Raw genomic sequence first — 21,616 nt, 5'->3', positions numbered from 1 at the left:
AGGATCAGAAAAGGCTGAAAGAGATTAAAAAGCTTCATATGAGAATCACATTAAAGACTCACCTGGAGACCTGGCTGTAAGAGAGAAAAAGAGGAAGAAACACAGCAACTGTAATATTTCTGTCTTGGGAAATCATGATCAGATTCACAGATTTTGAATCAGAACCTCAACATTTTGGGAAATGCACTTTTAGAGTTTCAATGAGAAGATGCTCCCACTTATTTTGTCACTAGAGTGAGTTAGTTAATAAAAACTGTGACTTTACTAAATTATGGGAGAGGATTAGCAACAAAAAGAGACTTTAATAGAGTTGGTACACATTCTGACTGAAAAAACAAAGAAAAGCTTTGAAAGACCCTCAGAAACCCAGGAAATCTGGAAAACTTCAATGTGTTTTTAAAAACAAATTAGGGCGGCTTAAAAGTCTTTCAACCAACCAAGTAGACTCTGCTGGGTTGATACAGTGTCCTGCATTCTTAAACTTTTCCATATTTTGCGATGTTACAACCATAAACACAACCTGTTTTATTCAGAGTTGATGTCAAACTAACACTCGGTGCTGCATGATGTTGAATTGGAAGAAAAATGAATAATTTTTTACAAATTTTGTAGCCCAAAAAAGTGAAAATTTGGAATCTGTTTTTTTTATTTACCCCTTTTACTCTGATAAAGGGGTCATTGATAAAGGGGTATCACAAGGTTCATCCCTCTGTCTTTTGCTATTTTCTGTCTTCATTAATAACCTTCCATATGTTCATTCTGACTGTCAAATTTATTTATTTGCAGATGATACTGTAATTTGCTCCTCCAGTTTAGACATCTAATGAATTCAATATTTATTAAAAGCTGATTTTATTCCAGTCCACAAGGGGGTTTTTTTTGCAAATAAGCTTTTTCTGAATAAGAATAAATCACATTCCATGTTGTTTTGCACTCAACCAAGTTATATTCTTTTAACAAACCCTAGAGAACAACCAGCATCCTGAAGAAGGAACAGGACGCAGGATCAGGAAGAAAGTCCTGGAGGAGTTTAAAGGGGCAGTATTATGTGATTTCCAGGTACATGGTGCCACTTTATGGCACAATCTAGTAACCATGTAAACTTCAGTTATAAAACTGCTCTATATACCAAATATGACTTTGTAATTTAACGCCTTGAAATTTGGCCTCTGTCTCTTTAAGAAATTCCTGCTCTTTCTGAAACATCTCTCCTCTATTAACTCTGAGAAGCATAAAATGAGCTCAGCATATTGTGTAGTTCCAACCAGGTGTTTTGCTAATTGCTGCTGGCTAGTCTGAAGGAGTGGGGGGAGGGAGTGTGTGCTGGAAGCTCTGAGGAGGAGCTGCGTCTTTAAGGCGGAGCTAGGTTCACTGAGGTGTTTTGCACCACTGAATGGTTGCCATGGAGACTAAAGGATTTCTCACACATGCATGAAAGGATGAAAGCAACACTCCAGGTTTGTTTTTGATGACAGAATAACGATGTAAAGCTCAGAGAAGTCAACTTTACAAAATACTGCCCCTTTAGAGCAGGGTTAGGTTAAAAACATATATATCCTAAACTTTGAACAAACCTATAAAGTCAAGCCACACTTTTCAGATTTTTATCTAACATATTTAAAAACTCTGCATCCTTGTAATTTTGCTTCACTATTTCGATCTATTCTGTGTTTGTCTATCACGTAAAATGTTCTTGAAAATTTTCTGGTTATATCATGACAGAATGTGGAAAAGTTCAAGAACTTGTTCAAGCACCGTTTCATGCCACTGAGTCATTTCTTGGCTCTAAGGGGGGAAACTTTCTGGCTGCATGCAAATAAACGCGGGAGTTACATCATTTCATTTAACTCAGAGGAAATAAGCACATTTCCTAAAGACTTCAGTTACAAATAACAAAGATTGGTGAGGAAGGAAGGTTTAGAAAGAAACAGCACTGCACTGCAAAAAGTAAACAAAACGAAACGAAAAATGTATCCTCCAAAGACACAAAGAAGGAAAAAATGAAGAGTGGTCAAGAAACTTTCCATCCCTTCCCAAGTCACTCTTTCTCACCTGGAGATCTTGCTGCAAAGAGGAAAGGAGAAAATATTTTTAAGCAATCAAACTTTTAGCTCGAAATGATGAACTGATGGAAAAAGACGAAGAGATGATACGTTTAGCGTGACAAGAACGTGGGACGAAACTGAGGCCGGACGGCAAACTGATGGAGAAGTGGGAAAATAAAGAAAGGGATGAAATCAGAAAACCGTCGACATGGAAACAGAAACACCAAATGCTCATCTGCTGGTGAAAACGTTCTGGTCTTTATCAATCAGGTTTCCTTTTGCAGGATGAGCAGACGGCACCTGATTTTCTGTTGTTGGTTCAAAACATTTAAGAGCAACAACTGTCTCACCTGGAGACCTGGCTGCAACGGGGAAGAGAGGAGAAACAGCACGAGGGAGTAAAGGGGGTCAGGGAATGAAAGAGGCAGACGCACTGATGAGTTTTCAGTGTAAATGGAAGAAATGTTGAGAAAATGAACTGATTAGAACAGAGATGTGGGAACAAGTTTGACCTGGCTCACCTGGAGACCTGGCACCTACAGGAAAAACAGAAATCATAAAGGAAAAGAGAAAATGAGGAGTTGTTTGGTAAATGCTGCAGAAATAATAATAAAAAAAGGTACTAATTTAATTTTCTAACATTTAATTGGTTTTATGTAGAATGGAGACTGTTTTACATCTACCTGTTGGATTTATTTGTCAATACATTAATATGTTGTTAATTGTAATTTTTATTTACTTGGGACTTGAACAAAACATGTTTAAGTCCCAAGTTTTCAAAAATAAACTTGAATATTTCCAGAAATGAAAACCCCAACTCTAGAATATTGAAAAATGTTGCAATATAGCTGCTGCACACATAAAAACAGTGGAAGCTGCAGAAATTAAACGAACATCTGCTTCTCAGTCAGTTTACTATCTGCACAAACAATCCAGTGCAACATTTGCTGGAGGAAAAATAAGGAGAAATACTTTGTTAGAAGTAGATTTTTTGTTTTACTTTTTCTCTCACTGCCTTACTAAACCTGTGCAGTTTTAGGTTTGCTAAATGCCAAAAGAAAGCTTGTTTTAAGTCAATAATTTCTTAATAGCGATGAAAAAGTTCTAGTTCTATTGGCAGATTATTTCACTTATAGCATGGGAGGAATATGTTGTTATAAGTGAAATAATCTGCCAGCAGAACTAGAACCTTTTCCATCAATACTAAGGAAATATCCACTTAAAACAACCTGCTATATTTTGCAGAAGAAGTACTTATAAAGTAGCTCTTTCTTATTTCAAGTGTACTAAGATATATGCAGAAGAAACTAGACCAAAATTATTTGGTAAGATTTTGTGGTTTTGCATTGTGACTGTTTTGACTTGAAAATTAATAATACAAATATTTTTAAAATGAGTTTTGAAAGACTGGCAGAAAATTGACAAAGAAGAAATAAAAGTCCAGAAATGTTCCTTGACTATAAAATGCTGAATGAGGATTTTGTGTCTCCTGACGGCTGGCGGAGCCTCACCTGGAGAGCGAGCGCCGTGGATCCCTCCATTGTGGTTCTCACTGATGCTGAAGTCCAGAGACGTGCGAGGCTTCGGTATGAACTCTTTCCTCGGTTTGGTGGAGGTATCTCTTATCCTGGCAGAGAACAAAACGTTTGGTTTCAGCAGGATACGGCTCAAACGTTTAACACCCATCGTTCTTTAGGGTTGGTTTCTGTTAGACCGGATGAAACTCTAAGGCGCTGGTACTGACTGTTCGTCGATCTTGCTGGAGAGCTGTGTGAGGATCTCAGCGGACCGGGTGTGGTACTGCAGCTGAGCATGGACCAGCGCCGCCAGCTGGCTCACCTGTTCGATCTGATGGAGAAACCAACACAGGTGCTCAGTAAATGTTCAAATTTTAACACACTAAATATTTTTATATGTTTATTAAGAATTGGAATAATGTTATATTAAATTAGATGGATTCAGCACAGAAATATTACTAATATAGCTGCAAAGAAACTTGTTAATTGTTTGATGGTTGTTACCATAGTTACAATCTGATGCGATAAGTTTAACTTTTCTTTATATTTCTTCACAAATTCATTTCAGTTCACAATTTCTTAATTAATCCAAAAGGAAAATTAAAGCTGCATTATGTAGCTTTTATAAAACTTTTTTTTTTTTGCATATTTGTTGAAATTAGGCCTGTCACAAAAACTAATTTTGCTCTACAATAAATTGTTCCAGAAGTTATTTCTATAAACGATACTATTGTATTGCAGCTGGTGGCCTGTCACAATAAGCAATAAATCAAGTAATCGTAATGATCTGGTGTTTTGGTCTCAACTATCCTTTTTTTGGAGGACTTAATTTTATTTGTCGTTTTGTTTTATTTTGGATATTTAAAATGTCTCCTGGTTCTAGCGTGAAAAGTTCATAAGAATTTAAAGTTTATTGATCTTTGAGAATGTGTTCTTGCACTATTACTATATTACTTGAAACAACAATGTAATCGTTTATCGCAATAATCTCTGCAATAATCGTGACAGACCGAGATGCAGCAAATAAAAAACAATTATCCGTGTTTGACTTTAGATTTGGCCATTTAAACTCAACCCAGATTCCACTGAATCGCTGTTAGTGGTGGTGAGGTTCTCAACAGGACCAGGGGGCCCAATCAGTTTCTGCCCAGGGCCCTGTACCATTTTGGGCCGGCTGTGGATGTGTGAGACTTACGTCACTCTCCAGCAGGTTGAACATGCTCTGCTCTGCGACTTCCTTGGAGTCATCGAACTTCTCCAGCGCCGCTTTGAGCTCGTCCTCCGTCACTTTGGCCTGGCGCTTCTTCTTGTAGTCAAAGTCCAGACGGCGACCTTCCAGCTTCTTCAGGTGGTGCTGCCAAGGTCAAACTGACAGTGAGCGGACAGACTCCAGCCCAACTCGAGCTGCTGCTGCTGCTGTGAATAAAACACTCAACCTGGATCTCTCTGAGGTCTTTTTCGTGAAGGTTCTGCATCGGGTCAATAAAGTTCTGCTTCACCTCCATGTCCAGAGCGTCTTTGACCTCACCCAGCTCACGCATGGCCTCTCCGACGTCGATCAGAACCAGACCTGCAGCCACAAATGTCAAGTTTCAAAACCAACTTTCTTTCTCAGGAGTGGTTCTGTGTTTTTTAGCTTCGAGGCCCACAGCCTCACCAAAGTTGGAGTCCTCTCCGAGCTCCCGGCCGAACCGCTGCATGGACTCTCCTAGGATGGTCTCGGTCTGCGTGTAGCCCGGCCCCTTCTCCTGCCCCCGCATACGGGACATGGAGCTCATCATGCTCATCTTGGCTCTGGTTGCTGGACAACAACAACAAAACACAATAAAACAGAGGAAATCTAAATACTGTGGGCTGTTTACAGCTATAGCGCTGATGTTTATTAAACTTTTGAAATATTTGGCGTTCCATCGTGATCAATCGGCAACTAAAAAATAGATACTGTATATAAATCGACAAACAGGGCTTGATTAGCATGTTTACTACACTGCCATTGTTGCTGTTTGTAATTTACAACGAGTATTTTCAAATAACGCATACGAATTGACTTGTCGCAATAATATTACTTAAAAATAACAATATTAACATTTATCGCAATAACTTCTGGGGAAATTTATTGCCCAGCAAAATTTGTTATTAGGACATTATTAATTATTAAATTGGCTCTCATTGATATATTTCCTAATTTTAAGCGAAAAAGACACATAATATAATAAAAACAGAATACTTTTATATTAAAATATATTGGTGGGGGGATTCAACTAAAATTTTTTGTCCTCATTGAAATGATAAAAACTGCAAGTTTATTGAGGCCATTTGTAAAACTCATGTTTTACAAAATTTCTATAAACTCACTAAGTACAAAGTATGATTTATTTAACAAATTACTGAAAAGAATAAAATATGAGCAACTTTTTCTAAGGTTTTAAACTTCTCATGACTTCAGGTTTCTTGTTTAGGTAATTTTTAAAAAGATTCCAAAAAACTAACAATTTACTGTAACTATAGTTAATTATTAATAATGTATAAAAATTAAACCAATAAACATTTTTTAAATGTTCTAGAACAGAAATACTTTGTGCTACAGACAAAAAAAAAAGAATTTATATCTTGGAAAAATAAACTTTTCACAGTTAACCTCCTCAACAGAGCCAGGCCTAAAGTTTTGGACTGGATGGCAGGGAAGCCACCGTTTTAACCGAAATGTAAAGATTTATCATCAAATATTCAAAACATGTGCCAGCGCGGTCTGTAAGATAAAATATTTGGATATACACATCATTTTTTAACATTAAAGTAGTGCAGCAGTGGTGCGTCACCTGGGTTGGGCTGCAGATACTCGGTGGTTTTGGTCATGATGTCCAGAACGGCTCGAGCGGTGGTGTCCACCCTCTGCAAACCCAAACACAGAAACAGGGAGAGAAAACGGGAGCGATGAAGAGCGGGTCAGAACATGCAGCTTCGCTTTGCAGATAGAAAACACATTTCAGCCGACTGACAGAAGAAACGGCGAGATAAATGTAATGATGCTTTAGGAATTAATAAAAGCTAAAATGGACAAAATCTATAAGGGGGCAAATGATTTTCATGGTATTGTATAAACTTAAATAATTTTTTTTCTACATATTTTGTATTTTCTGTATGGGATTTTGAGCAAAATAAGGAATATTTAGGAAAATGTTTGTTCATTTGAGACATAAAAATAGTAATAAAAAGACATTAAAACATCCTTAAACAGCAATAATAATAATAATGAGCTGAGGCATGCCTTTTCCATTTCAGTGAAGTCCACATCGAGCTTCGTTCCTTCTGCTCCTCCGACTTTCTCGCTCACTCTCTGCAAAACAAACAACAAGAAGCTACTAGGTAAATAAACAAACAGTGAGGATTTATTTAACATCTTTCAAACCAACATAATACATTCAGGAACAATCAACAAATACATTTTGGCAAAAGTACTACAAGAAATGTAATATTTTCTAAATAATTTACAGCTAGATTATTTTAGTTTTACTGCTTTAACACATCAACAAGCTGGAAGTAACGTACTTTCTTGCAAAAAGCACAAATATAGAAATATTTATGACGGCGTATACATTTTTCTTTCATTGTAAATAGAAAGAAATAAAGGAAGAGTACATTTCTGTCAAGAAAATTAAAAATGTTGAGATCAATCTTGAAAATATTTTATTTAAAAAAAAGAAAGAAAATCTGAGTTTGAAAAGTTTAAACTTTTCTAGGAAAAATATGTGAAAATTAATCTCAAAAATGTTCTCTAAAAAAACAGGGAAATTTCTGAGCTTGACAAAAAATGGCAGAAACAACTCAGAAATTTTGAGATTAATGTCAGAGATTTTGTAGAAAAACATTTGCTATACCCCCCCCCCCCCCCCCCTCCCAATTTTCAAATAGTGAAATTCTCAGAAAACATGGAAATTTCTGAGTTCAAAAGTTTAACATTTTTGACTTTTGAAACTCAGAAATGTTCAAGTTTTTTCTAGAATGTTCTGAGCTATTCATTGGACTAATCTGTTTGTTCTTTCTGCAATGGCCCTGATACTCTGTTGTAAATTTCTCCTCCTGCCTCCTCAATGTCATCTGGAAATCCTGCTCCTGGGTGTGATGCAGCTACATGCCTTTAGGGGGCAGCAGTGAGACACAAGGCCACACACTGGCTGCAGGGAAATGTCACGCTGTCTGACAGTAGAGATGGTGAGCGCCTGGACAGCAGAGGTTGTTTTTCTTAAATGAAAGACAGTTAAGGTCCTAAATGTGTCTTTGCTCCTAACTTTCCTGTGAAATTGGCGTGACGACCCTAAATGGAGCGAATAAAACGGATCCTGTAGAAGTGGCAGAGCACAGAGGGATGATATGTGGCACAGAGAATTGGGGTTTTATTTTTTAAGGACTAAGCTTGTGGCAGCAGTTTGTGCTTCATAAGATTTTCTGAGTCATCCGAGTCTCTTTTGATCCCACATGTGAAAACGCCTAATAACCTGGCAGCCATGCAGAGCACAAGCACATCTACAGACTCAGAGGGAAGCTACACGTCCCGTCATTGATTTTTCTTTTCTTTTTTTTTTTTTTTTACCACAGAACCTGAACATGTTTGCCATGGAAACAGGTGAAGGTGCAATGTGAACGTCTCTCCTGCTTTGTTTTGTCAGACCAGAGCAGCAGGAGATGCACAGGATGTGAGCAAACGAAGCAGGTGAGTTCAAATTACTCAGAAAAGCAACAAAAACTGAGAAGTTGCTTTTAAAATAGAGCTCAAGGTAATAGAAACCTCTTCATCTTCCAAACAAGACTGTAAACAGTTAATCAATACAATAAAATGATTTCTTAGCAAATGATCATTACAGTTATCTGTACCTCTAATCTTAATTGCCATCTGAAAAACATTTGTGCAAACTTTCATGCTTTTATCGCCTTCCAACCAATTCTAGCCATATTTATATTTTACACTAAAAACAAAGAAAAATAATAATAATAGTATGAAGTAAAGGGAAACTGACAGATTTATTATCATATTTCAGCTAAAAATGGTTCTTGGTAATTTACTTAAACTCATATTCAGGCCACATTGTATTGAATTTGTTGGCAGTTTTTTGGCAAAGAAAAAAGAAAAACAAACAAACAATACCATGAAGTACAATTTATAATCACATTTAAGTTCAAAATTATATTTTGTGTGATTACTTATCTAAACATATATTCTGGCAACATGACATTGAATTTTTTGGCAGTGTTCATAAGAATGTCATAAGATAAAGAAACTGACAGAACTATAATCGTATTTAGGTTAAAAATTAAGCTTAAATTATTTCTCCATCCATTTTCCATACACCCTTGTCCCTAGTGGGGTCAGGAGGTGCTGGTGCCTCTCCAGCTAACGTTCGGACCGAGAGGCGGAGTTACCTGGACAGGTCGCCAGTCTGCCGCAGAGACAGACAGGACAAACAACCATGCACACACACACACACACACACACACACACACCTAGGGAGAATTTAGAGAAACCACTGTGGACTGTGGGAGGAAGCCGGAGAACCCGGAGAGAACGACCCCGGGAATCGAACCCAGGACCTTCTTCTGCATGGCAACAGTGCTACATACTGCACCACTGCGCAGCCCGTCATTAGTTATCTAAATACATTTATTCTGGCCACAGCACATTTGTAATAAAATAAAATAAAAATAAGATAAAATAATAAAAGAAAATAATACAAAAAGAAAAACCAACAGATTCTGATCATATTTCAGCTGAAAATGTTATAATGTAATGTGGTCAGATGAAGTTTTTTTTTTTGTAAAACAACAACAAACAAACAAAAACCCATAATGGAATAAAGGAAAACTGACAGATTCATATTTGAGTTAAAAATGAAACTTGAATATTTATTCAAACTCATATTCTGGCCACATTATTTTGGATTTACTGGCGGTTTTTCCTGAACTGCCTGGATGAAACATGAAGCAGGTGAAATTATCTGGCTGCAGCAGCAGTAATGATTTGCATGCACAGATAAAATAGTTCATGATTTCTATGGAAATTAGGAGTGAGGCCAAGCCTCACACTCAGCACTCGCAGATATTAATAAGACATCTGAGCTGATAACGCTCAGAGCAGCAGCATGAGAGAACGGGCCAGGTTTTTATTTTGTCACGCTGAAATATTTAACCCTGCATAATGAAGCCATTGTCTTACGTTTCTCTGACAGATGGAGCAGCTATTCTTTGGTCTGAGATTTTAAATGTTGTGCTCTGGAAATCTGAGGGAAAAAAACAACACATTTTCTCTGTGACATTTAGAAACTGTGAGCAACAAATCCACATTTTCCACTCTGGGATTTTTGCTAGCGTGTTAGTAAAAATAACTTCTTTGTCATATGCTCATTAAATACTGGGCAATTAAATGAGAAAAACATCATAAATTCAAATAAAAACCTAGCCACATGCATTAAAACTACAAAAAGCTTAAATCACAGGAGTTTAAAAGTCAGTTTTTCAGTCTGTTAGTCCTTTCTTTGACATTTCTGTAACAGCTGTAGTTAATATTCACACCCCTAAAACTTTTCCCATTTTGTCAAACAAACTCTGATGTACTTAACTAGGAGTTTATGTGATAGACCAACACACCATAGAAAATAATTATGAACTGGAAGAAGAGTCACTCATCAATTCCAACAATCTTCCACAGAGAGAAATCTGAAAAGTGTGGTGTGAATGTGTATTTAGTCCCTTGTTGTGGGGAAGAGCAAACATGGCTTTGTTTGTGTCAACGGTGGCTTTCTTCTTACTGCAACCTACAGATGTTGTTATTAAATGTTTCAGCCTCGACATCAACAATGACTTTTGTTCTTGGATATTTTTCATTTTGCATTTTTAGTCGTTTGCAGTATGTCATTATTTAACTGCTGTCATGCTTGGACATTAAGCATCATTTCTAGGTTTGAATGAATGCAAACAGTTGCATTTGGAGTAAAGGATCCCCAAGTCATGAAGGAGACACAAATAGCTTTAAATTCATCACTTTTGTTTCCTAATCCAATGCATTTTTAATGCCACTTTCTTGAAGTTAACAGTTCACTGTGTTACATTAAAGAAAGGTTCCTACATTAGTTGCTTTTATAAAGAAAGGTTCCTACATTAGTTGCTTTTATAAAGAAAGGTTCCTACATTAGTTGCTTTTATAAAGAAAGGTTGCTACAATGACCCTAAGTTAGCAACATTTCTCCCACTTCTAGCTAATTCTGTTTTGTCTGTGTTGTTTCTTTACAGTCTGACTCCAAATCACCACATAATGATTGATACTAATTGTTATTATTCCTAATTTTGTTTAGAATAAACTATATGCGTCCAATCCCTAATCGGGAAGTAACGCCTGACGAATCGGAAATTCCCTAATTAAGCCTTTACTGCAATTAAAATTAAAGAAAGTTTTAGCAAATTGTTTACAGTTTGAAAAGCTGACTAGCGTCTATATGAATGATAATCAGGTACTCTGTGTCTGCTGTGTGACAGCCACAGTCAGTTTGTTATTTCCTCAGATAAATGAGTGAATAACGGCATCGTCTGCAGGGAGCGACTCCTTCTGTAGTTTGCTGAGAAAGAGCCGCTGAATGCATGTAAACAATCTGCTGGTGGTCGATCTGACTGAAAGCTTTGCGGCATCTGATGATGCTGCCCACAGAGGCTGCCAGCGCAGATTCAGCACCCAGACTCCTCTGCAGAATCTGAGCAGACGGCGATTCAAGGCTGAGACGTAAAGAAGAGGCATGATGAACATCACAGCCAATAAACCGGCAGATTAATGATTAATATTCCATTATAAAGTCACGCAGTAGAAAATAAACAGCGATGTTTTGGTTTAATTATCCTGACAGAGAGAAAAGTAAATGGGTTTTAATTTTTCAGTCATATGTTCACCATGTAATTTATACATTTATAAATGTCACAGTTACAAACAAAATATTTAACTTGCAAACTAAATATTTAGGTCCAAGCTAAATATTTAGGTAATGTGCAAATTAGTTTGGCAATAAGCAGCAAGCTACTGTAAATACTTAGTTTGCAAACTAAATATTTAGCTTATTTAGTTTGTTAATTAAATGTTCAGCTTGGATCTAAATATTTTGTTTCTTAAATAATGATTTAATTCCTAACTTTATATTTAGCTTCTTAACTATAAATTTAATGTTCAAGCTAAATATTTTGTTTACAAACAAAATATTTAATTAATTTAATTCATTCATTCTTTTAGTTTTGATCAAAATTAATTATATACAGTCAAACTAAATATATGGAGGTAAATATTAAGTTTGCTAACTAAATATTTTGCTTCCTGAAAAGCTGTAAGCTAAATATTTAGCTTGTAAGTTACATATTTATTATGGAGCTAAATATTTAATTTACAAGCTAAATATTTAGTTCTGAAACAAACATTTAACTTGCAAATTAAATATTTTGTTTGCAACTTTAGGACATTTAGAAATGTATGAATTATATGGTGAAAATATGAAAAATAAACACCTAGTTTTATTCTCTATGACAGGCTTACAAAACCCAAAACAGTGATGTCTATTTTTCACTGTGACCTATAATATTCAGTCCCTTAAAGGCACAGGGGACTCAGTTAAAGCGTCTCACTCTGCAGCCGACCCTCACTGCTGCGCAGCCACGATGCTAACGGCGCGGCGCCCACGTTCCTCTGGCTGAATCTGCTTTCCAGGGAAGGACACCACAAGGTGAGGCGAGCAGCAGAGACGGCAGAGTGAAGTGAACCTGAAGCAGATCAGCTGGCTGTGGGAATTAACAGCAGTGGTGCAAAAGAGACGTCACCGCTAACTGCACGGCGGAGATAGACTCATCTAATCAGCTCGTTTGAACAAAAATGATGGGGAGTGGGCGCCACATGGCTCGGTGGTAAAACAGGCAGAGGCTACAAGCCTCAACACAGTCCGATCACTGAACGTCATCTACGCTCTCTGTCCCTTCTTTGAACAAAGTCCTTCAACAAATTCTAAAAAAAAAATAGAAGCAATGACTCAGGAATAATAATATCTAATCTAATGCAACACTATGGAAATGCTTCACTTCCCTCAGCATACTGAATGCTTGAACCTTTAATTACTTTCTCGTAAAACCAGCTAATAATTATCTGAGCTCTTTTTTTATTATTTAATTACAAAAATGTTTATATGTTGTTTGTTTCATCTGACTACAGATGAAAATTAGCATTTTGCTAAATCCAAAATAAAATCCAGATAAAATCAATCAGTCAATCAAAATTATTATCTTAGATGGTTAAAACCAAAGTTACGTTTTAGTACAGAAAAAGTGTGTTCTCCAGACAGGCTGTGGTCAACACACACACACACACACACATCGCCGTTGGGCAGCTCTCACACTCCCCTGTTTGATTCTCACTGACAGGATATGAGTCACTGCTGCAGAAACTGCAGAAACTTTTGTCTGTTTAAAAGCGATATCTTCAGTCTGACGCACAATGAGAAATTTTAAAAATCACAAATTGCTTCAAAATGTCATAAAGTACAAAACTCAAGTCAAAAATTAGAAAACAACCTCCACACTGCGTCTTTGTTGTCCAGCAGTGAATAGAAAACGAGTGTTGGTGCTAAATCTGCTGTTGGACTATAAAGGCTGGAAAAAATGCAATTTTCCACAAATATTTTTGATATTCTCTGTCACTCTAATTCAAAATATGTTTAGAAATCCTTTCTAGGGTTGCAACTAACGATTATTTTAGTTATTGATTACTCTGATAATTAATTGACTATTTGGATTTTTAAAAAGTGGCACATTCTGTAGATAATTTGTCTGCCTTTTAAACAATTAACTACAATAAAAAGTTACTTTTGAATAAGAAAGTAAAGATTTTATTACCTAAAATGCAACGATGCAGCATTTCTATGGCGAATGTCTGATCATTTGTAGCAGCAGATGAATCTGCAGCTAAAAAATATCAAAAGTTTTTTATCCAATCCAATAATCCAAAATGCATTTTTGTACAGTTTTGGCCTAATTACTGCTCTAATTGTCCTGTTCTTTCAGCAGAAGGTCTTTTTTTGGACTCTATATACTCCAGTCAATAATTTATCAATTATTTCAATAATAATCACCATTAATCCAGTCGTAATTCTCACATCTAAAGATTTCTGTTGACTGTAATCTATAATCTCACTGTATGAATCTGTACGAAAGTATATTCTATTGTAAATATCAGCTCTTTGATTGAAAGAGACAAAAATAATCAACAAACTTGGACAAAAACATGAATGTTTTGCTTATTTTTCATATAAATTGTCAACTGACTAGCTAGTTCTGTTTGTATTTAATTTACGTATTTATTGAAGTGTCATTTTTATTTTGCGTTTTTTCTATAACATCGTTTTCTCACGTATGAACTGATCTCCCCTGACCTGCATCCTTCAGTAAAGGCTGGTATTTGGGTGCAGGTCTGTGGTATTTATCCAACAGCGCCGGTTCACCTGCAGGCCGCCTTCAGGTGTTTTCGCTGCAGAAACGGAGATCTGCCCACGCAGCTTAATGGAAACACTCTTGGCACACGCAGCAGCAGAGTTTAAACTGCAGCTCCTTCACACCTGTGTGAGACACGCTCTCACATTGCTATTAAAAGGCTGAGGCACAGTGTGACACACAGAGTATCTGCAGCTTAAGCTCAACTTCCGGAATAGATTACACAGTTCACAGAACATGAAGCAACAATATTACAATATAATGTCTGCAGTGCATAAGCCCAGGGCCTTGTGTGATCTCTTCCTGCATCTGCTTTGGCATTTCTCTAAATTGCTTGAATAAAGTGAAGCTGCGTGCAGCTTAATACTTTCAGCTTTGTTGTTTTTTTCTTCCTTCTGGTTTTATTCTCTTAATTTGATCTTGGATGATTCAAAAGCAGCAAATATGAAAGATCAGGGTCATTGCCTTCACACCAGCTTAAAAATTCATAAGATTTCCATAATTATGCTAAAAGGACAGCAATCCTCCTGTAAATGCCTTTTAAGGATAGTCATACCAAATGCTACAAATGGCTTTTTACCATGAAGCACCACCCTGTCATCTTCTACCCAATTAATCAATTAAGAGCATGATCAATTGAAACAAACTCTATAAGAAACTGGACGATAGAAATCTTCAGCCTGGTGTTTTAGTCTGAAAAACCCTTTTTTCTGAAGGACAATGTTGTTTAGAGAGACATCATCCTTTATTTTATTTGTTGTTTTGTTTATTCATTTTGCATATTTGCAATGTCTTCCAGTTCCAGTGTTAAATGATCATCAGAATTTAAAATTTATAGATTTTTGAGAATGTGATGAGAAATATTATGCTATTGCCAACAACAACGTTATTGTTTATTGCAATAACTTCTGGGACAATTTACTGTCGTCATGACAGGCCTACCCACGTCCATCATTCAGTCTGCCCTGCCTTTTACTAGTCTGTAGTGAGAAAAGGGGAAGCTAACATCTCTGCAGACCACACACATCCTGGACACAAACTGTTTAGACCGTCAAGTCGGCGCAGCAGAGACAGTTTCTTCCTCCACAGTGTCTATTTGATGACAACCTCAAAAACACTGTATATATACGCATATTTACATAAAAAAGTTTAATTTTCCAATAATTATTTTTATATAATTCATAATTAAATGTCTTGAGAACAAAAACAGAACCATATTCAAATTTCTTGGCAATTAAAGCTGGTTGTGGTTCTGACTCAGTAGAATTTTACCTCTGAATCTGATCAACTACATGCTGCAGAGTTTGAGTGTTTTGTTGACTTCTTATCAGGTTAGCACTTAAGCATTTCCACAATAATGTTCTGTTTTTTAGTGAAGCCGCTGCTGCAGGATCCGAGCTCTCAAGCTGGTAAAAATACTGACCGGCTGTTTTTAGTTTTCGCCTGTTTTAAAATCTTTTTCAGGTAAAAATCCTGAGAATTTGATTTGATCTCTCAGGTTCTGTGTCGTCTCTTGGCTGGACTTCTGTTATCGCTCCATCTGCAGTTTTTCTCTTATCTGCTTCCTTAGTTTGGGCAAACGTGCTGCTATTGTCACTTTAAAGATTGAACAGAGAGAAAAACCCTTTAAACACATTCAGCCTGCAGAACCTTAAAAACTAAAAGATGAAGAACATATGGCAGAATAAAACTTTTCATTTCAGCGTAGTCTGAATCTCTTTATCATCGTTTGTTTTCCTCTTGTAAAACATTTCAGCTAAAAACCAAGGCTGAGCCATTTTAAAAGCGATATAGATGTTTACCAATGGATCCAAACCGGCCGCATCAGCAATGAAGATTTTCAGTCTCACCAGAAGTGTATAGAAAGTTTCACAGAACCCAGCTTTTATTTTGAAAGTGCTCTTCATCTTATTGGCAAGTGAATTTTCATTTTAGCCAAATATTTATCTCTGGGCTAGATATACATTTAGATAACTCAGAAATAAATATTCAGTTTGAGCTAAATATTTTTAGCAAGATAAATATTAAGCTTTCAGCTAGATATTCAGTTAGCAAGCTAAATATTTAGTTAAAGCAAATGTTTTGATTGGAGCTAAATAGTTAGCTTGCTAACTAAATATTTAGTTCAGAGCTAAATATTTAGCTACCAAACTATATATTTTGCTTTGATCTAAATATTTTTGTCACAAGCAAAATATTTAGATTAAATCTCAATATTTGGAACTAAAAATTTTGCTTGCTTATTAGTATTTAGTTTGAAACAGGTTTTCAAACTAAATATAATTGAATGCATATGATGATGAAAATATGATTCCTGATATGACAACTTTTGAAAGATGTCTACTCTACCCACTGAGCCACAGTCTCATCAAATTAACTAGTTAATGAACATAATCTCTTAATATTTTCTGCCTCATCTCGTTTCACGTGAATCTGTTTTCTATGAAAACACCATTTTAGCGTTAGCATTGGTCACATGGGGCCCAATGTGCCGCCTCCCGCTGGCCCCTCCTACTTTACTGCTCACCCGTCTAATCCAGGCCGGGCACATGGAGGTCCCTGCCTTAAATACACTGACGGTGGAGGAGGGAGATTAAAAATGACAGGAGTGATTAGAGAGGCTGTCAGGAGGACAGCTCCTGCTGTTGGACAATAACCAGGAGGACCTGATGCTCCTGAGAGCATTAAAACACCCTCAGTCCGGTTTCCTCTTGCTGCAGCTCAAATACACTTTTCACCCAAAGTTCAGGGAAGGTAATCAGGCTTTTATGGGATAAATCTACCCAAAGTACTGCAGGACTGAAGGGCTGCATCTTTTTAAAATGATTTTACTAATTAAAATCTTAAGAGTGCCATCAGTTTTTATTCTTCCTCTTTTAGTTTTATAGCCATAATTAAATCACTGTAACCAATGGAGATTAGCCTAAACAGTCTAAGTACTAAACAGTCTGCCTGGTTTTTAATCTGAGTATAAATCCACTCACTCCTGTTACATTTACCAAAACCAGAGTTGGGTAGTAACTAGTTAAATTTACTCAATTACATTCACTTGAGTAACTTTTTTGAAAACAAAAATTACAGTATTTTTACTATGCTTGACTTTTTACTTTTAGTTGAGTAATTTTATTATGAATTATCTTTACTCTTACTTGGGTAAAATTCCTGGATTCAGCTAGCAGTCCCATAAGTCCAATACACAATTTTCTATTTTTAATCTTTTAACTAAATTATAACTTTGTCTAGGAAAATAGGTAATCTTATAACAAGTAGTATTTTAATTAATATAAGTTAATATGTTACACTTTGTTGATAATCTGTTAGTATTTCTTCAGCGAATGCACAAATGAGCCAAAGGTTCTGAACAGATTGTGCCGTGACGGCGCTCAGTGTCTTCAGAGGTTTTTATTTCGATTCCTACAGTGGTTCTTGGTGCAGCGCCCCCACAGGTGAGGAGGGAAACAGGTTTTTCAATTAGTCTTTGCCATTTGACACAGTACAGTGTGAAAGCAAACTGAATCAGCTGAAAATGTAACAAATGTTATAACTTTGGTCTCAAATCGAACAGAATCTACGGGACATACTCTGTTGAAATATGCAAACCTTTGAGGGAATGAATACTTTAGTGAGGTAAAGCTGGTCTGTATCCATCCTCCACTGCTGAACAAAAGGTCTGACTGCGTTAAGACTGCCAGGGTTCAGCTGGGGCCTCAGATACCCCGGATATTTGGGGACGTCCAGCACATTAAGCCCTTAATTAGCAGCAGAGCTGTAATCACGCTGGCTGACCTGAGAACAGATCTGTCCTCTGGACGAATGAAGAACCACTCCTGGTTACACTTAAATGATCCTACTGCAGCTGTTTCAGGGTGGCGCTAATCCCACATAACACACAGCCCTAATCCAGGCAAGGAGGAAATAAAATATAAACATCTGCCATAATTTAGATCAGGGGTGTCCAAAGTGCAGGCCAAGGGCCATATGTGGTCGCTGCTCTTATGGAAAATGTGTTCATCTTTTTATTACCAGACGTTTTGCATTCTCTAGCAAACAGGAACGCATCTGTTTAGTGACTTTTACTCAAAAGGACCAAAATCTGCTTTTAATTAATTTCTTAAAGTTGAGTAAATGCAACAAAATCTGACCCCCAAAGTGACAAATATATATATATATATATATATATATATATATATATAAGCCTTTAAGTCAATAATTCCTTAATATTAATGACAAAGTACTTATAACATCATTTTTCCATGTTAGAAGTAAAATAATCTCCCAATATCATCAATATTAAGGAATTATTGGCTTTAAACAAATTTATATTTATTGCTGAAAAGCTACTTGTACGTTAAATTAGTTTTATTTCGAGTGTGTTAAGATATTTGCACTAGAAACCAAACCATCTACCAGCATCGCCGTTCCTGTTGGCCACGCTGCTTCACTAACCTCTATCCTCTTTGAGAGTATGGCTTGTGGCGGTTATAATCTGATTTGTAAGCTTCTGCATGCTTCTTATGTAACAGCGGAGAAGAGTGTGTAGTGGGAGAGACGTTGGCGTGTGTGTGTGTGTATCCTTCGCTGTAGAGCTCGGTAAACAGGGAGGACGGGGCGGGGGGGAGATGGGCGAGGACCAGCTGGCACTGCGAGCCCGAGGAAAACGTGCCACAATCTGAGAGCCGTGATGAGACAAAGATGGAGCAACTGAACACATAAAATGAATAATGATGAGGGAGATTAAATCCTTCATCATTATTCTGAGTTATCTCTGTTTTCAGTGACCAAGAACATTAAATGTTTTCTATCCAGAACACCAACATTTTTACTGGGAGCACAAAGCTGAATTTACTGTGGATTTCCTCAGATATCTACGCACAACCACAGTAATGATAAAAATATTTTGCTGCAGTTACACATCAGATTATTGATTAATGCTTAATTTATAATGTTTCAAAATCAACTCTAATCAGGTGGGTTTCCAGTCTTGATTTAAAGGGACTCAGTGTTTCAGTTATTTTGCAGTTTTCTGGAAGTTTGTTCCAGATTTGTGGTGCGTAGAAGCTGAATGCTGCTTCTCCATGTTTGGACCTGAGAGGTCTGGAAGGTTGCTATGGCAACAGTGCTAAACTGTTCAGTGATTTATAAAGTATTTTAAAGTCTATTCTCTGAGCTACAGGGAGCCAGTGTAAGGATTGTAGAACTGAGTGATCTGTCTTCCTGGTTTTAGTGAGAACACCAGCAGCAGCAGCAGCAGCATTCTGGATCAGCTGCAGCTGGAGGATTTTTTTTACTCAGACCTGTAAAGACGCTGCTGCAGGAATCAATGAGACTAAAGATAAACACATACGTGAGTTTCTCTAGATCTTGCTGAGACATAAATCCTCTAATCCCGGAGATGTTCTTCAGGTGATAGGAGGCCGACTTTGTAACTGTCTTTATGTGGCTCTGAAGGTTCAGGTCAGAATCCATCACTTCACCCAGATTTCAGGCCTGATCTCTAGTTTCTAGTTATTATTATTACTAATAACTAATATTTTTCTATTGCTAATACTTTAATTTATTTTTTGCTTAAGCTAAAACAAAAAGAAAGTAAATAAATGTTTTTTTTTACTTATAATAAAACCAAAAAGACATCCATCTAGAGGATAGATTTTTTTTTAAGGTTTGCTCTTCCAGAGTTAATTTTTTTCTTCGCAGTTTCTGTGCATCAGAAGCTTTGTGTGCTTTCAGGTAAAAATACTGAATCTGAATACAAAGACCAGGAAATAGGCAAGAAAAGGACTCACACACACTCACTTTTCTAATTTCTGCTTCAATTGTGAGATTCCAATGAACCTTCACATCTGCAGCAGACTTGACTTTTACTGAAACATAACTGAAGAGGAAAATGCGTTATTGCAGTGTTTACCCAGCGCCGCTGCGTCGGTGTAATGATGGTGGTGTCAAGCTCTGGAAATCAGTATTGATGGTGGTTATTACAGCTCAGTTTCACACTGCTGCCTGCTGATAGAGAGTGTGTGTGAGAGAGAGAGCTTCATGAATACGATGTTTCTCCTTTCATCCATTCGATGACAGAAACCGTCAGATGAGGCGCTGCTGAGGTCAGTTAATTAAGAGTAAAAAACAGCAGCATTAAAGCGCTCTCTGCTTTAAACGGCGCCTCTCATTTGACGTGATTCAGATTCGGGTTTTTATTCTGAGGATTGTGGGAGGTGTGAAAAGAGTTGCATCTTTTTAGCCACAGTTTCTGCAGCATCCTGCTTGAGTTGAAGGCGTCTGTTCTTCATTTCTGTCTCACTGAAACAGTGGTTGCGTTTTCATTAACCATAAAATTGCCCGATTTGAAATACATTGTTTTTTGATAAAAAGTTTTTGTGTAAGAATGAGGTGTTTTTTCGGTTGTATCAAATTAAATGTATTTTGCAAAACTACAATAGAAACTCTTTTTTCACATCACACAAGTGACATGATCAACAGCCGGATCTTACTACTGCAGGAAACGACAAAGAAAACAGGAAGTAGTTGGAGGATTTTCTTAATGAGTTACCGACTGAACAAACTTATTTTCATGTGATTTTAATTGCATTTCTTATTTAACTGAAACACTGCAATCAAAAATTTTTGGTTTTTTCCAAGATTCTTAGAATATAAACAAAGATTTGAACACATCTATAATGTAAAAACAGTCAGTGAAGAAAACTTTGACCTTTCAGAACGGTCAGTAATATGCACAGCAGCACCTCTGCCTGTTCTGTTCACTTTTACAGGCTTTAAAATGTACTAACCCAACAACAAAATAAGCTTCTGTTTATGTCACCGCAGGGAGTTTGTGCTATTTTAACGTGGGGTTGTGTAGAGTAGTCATAAGCAGTCAGAGTAAGTTTTAAAATAGCAAGGACTCTTTACTGAGGAAGCTGAGGAGTCACCTGATCATAATTATACACCTCAGTGCTGCTGGAGAACAAATCCAACCACCGATGACCAAAATCCACCAGCGGTTCCTGGATTTTACCCAGATTGTTTGTCGATGTCAGGCTTATTTATATTTAGGCCTGAAAGAATTACTCAAATTAGTAGTAATTAATAGATTATTGGAATAAATGCCAACTAATTCAGTGTTTGATTATTCTTTAACTGGAATATACAGTATACAAAAACACACTCAATAATAATTAAGCCAAAACTCTACAAAAAATATATACATTTTGCATTTAAGACAAAAAAATTAGTTAAATCTTTTTGCCTGTAAATCTGTTCTAAACTCCTAAAGTGGCAGTTTTAGCTTCACCTGGTTCAAATTCTGTAACAAAAATTATGAAAATGTTCTGCATATTTTGGTATCCAGTTATGTTAATCCAAAAATAATCACCAGATCAGAAATAAACTGGACTGATGCGAAGACTAGCAGAAAGAGCTTTTCACATGTTGATGTTAAAAGGAAAAAAGCAAAAGATTCATGTTTTGATCTCCAAATGATCAAACTAAAAGGGATATATTACAGCATTTTAAGTAATAAAATTCTCATTTAAAAAAAAAAATCAAATAATTTTTTTATTT

The 21,616-nt window shown here is 36.6% G+C and overlaps 1 protein-coding gene across 7 annotated transcripts in view; it reads right to left on the bottom strand.

The window, feature by feature from the left end:
* Positions 1-21,616, bottom strand: part of sh3gl2a (SH3 domain containing GRB2 like 2a, endophilin A1) — a 39,998-nt gene that overhangs the window by 3,418 nt on the left and 14,964 nt on the right. Inside the window, exons 2-12 of one of the 7 annotated variants that reach the window (XM_028018091.1) lie at positions 6,831-6,899; positions 6,382-6,454; positions 5,220-5,363; positions 4,999-5,132; positions 4,758-4,916; positions 3,790-3,893; positions 3,557-3,672; positions 2,567-2,581; positions 2,396-2,407; positions 2,053-2,064; positions 63-74 (exon numbers count right to left, since the gene is read on the bottom strand). In XM_028018091.1, the coding sequence (XP_027873892.1) occupies positions 63-74; positions 2,053-2,064; positions 2,396-2,407; positions 2,567-2,581; positions 3,557-3,672; positions 3,790-3,893; positions 4,758-4,916; positions 4,999-5,132; positions 5,220-5,363; positions 6,382-6,454; positions 6,831-6,899 (850 nt within the window). The remainder of the gene's footprint in view (positions 1-62; positions 75-2,052; positions 2,065-2,395; positions 2,408-2,566; positions 2,582-3,556; positions 3,673-3,789; positions 3,894-4,757; positions 4,917-4,998; positions 5,133-5,219; positions 5,364-6,381; positions 6,455-6,830; positions 6,900-21,616) is intronic. The other 6 variants (XM_028018094.1, XM_028018093.1, XM_028018092.1 and 3 more) reach the window with 6 other exon arrangements.

The sequence above is a fragment of the Xiphophorus couchianus genome, chromosome 5, assembly GCF_001444195.1.
Source record: "Xiphophorus couchianus chromosome 5, X_couchianus-1.0, whole genome shotgun sequence".
Taxonomy (NCBI): Eukaryota; Metazoa; Chordata; class Actinopteri; order Cyprinodontiformes; family Poeciliidae; genus Xiphophorus; species Xiphophorus couchianus.
This window is presented reverse-complemented; position numbering and strand designations above follow the sequence as displayed.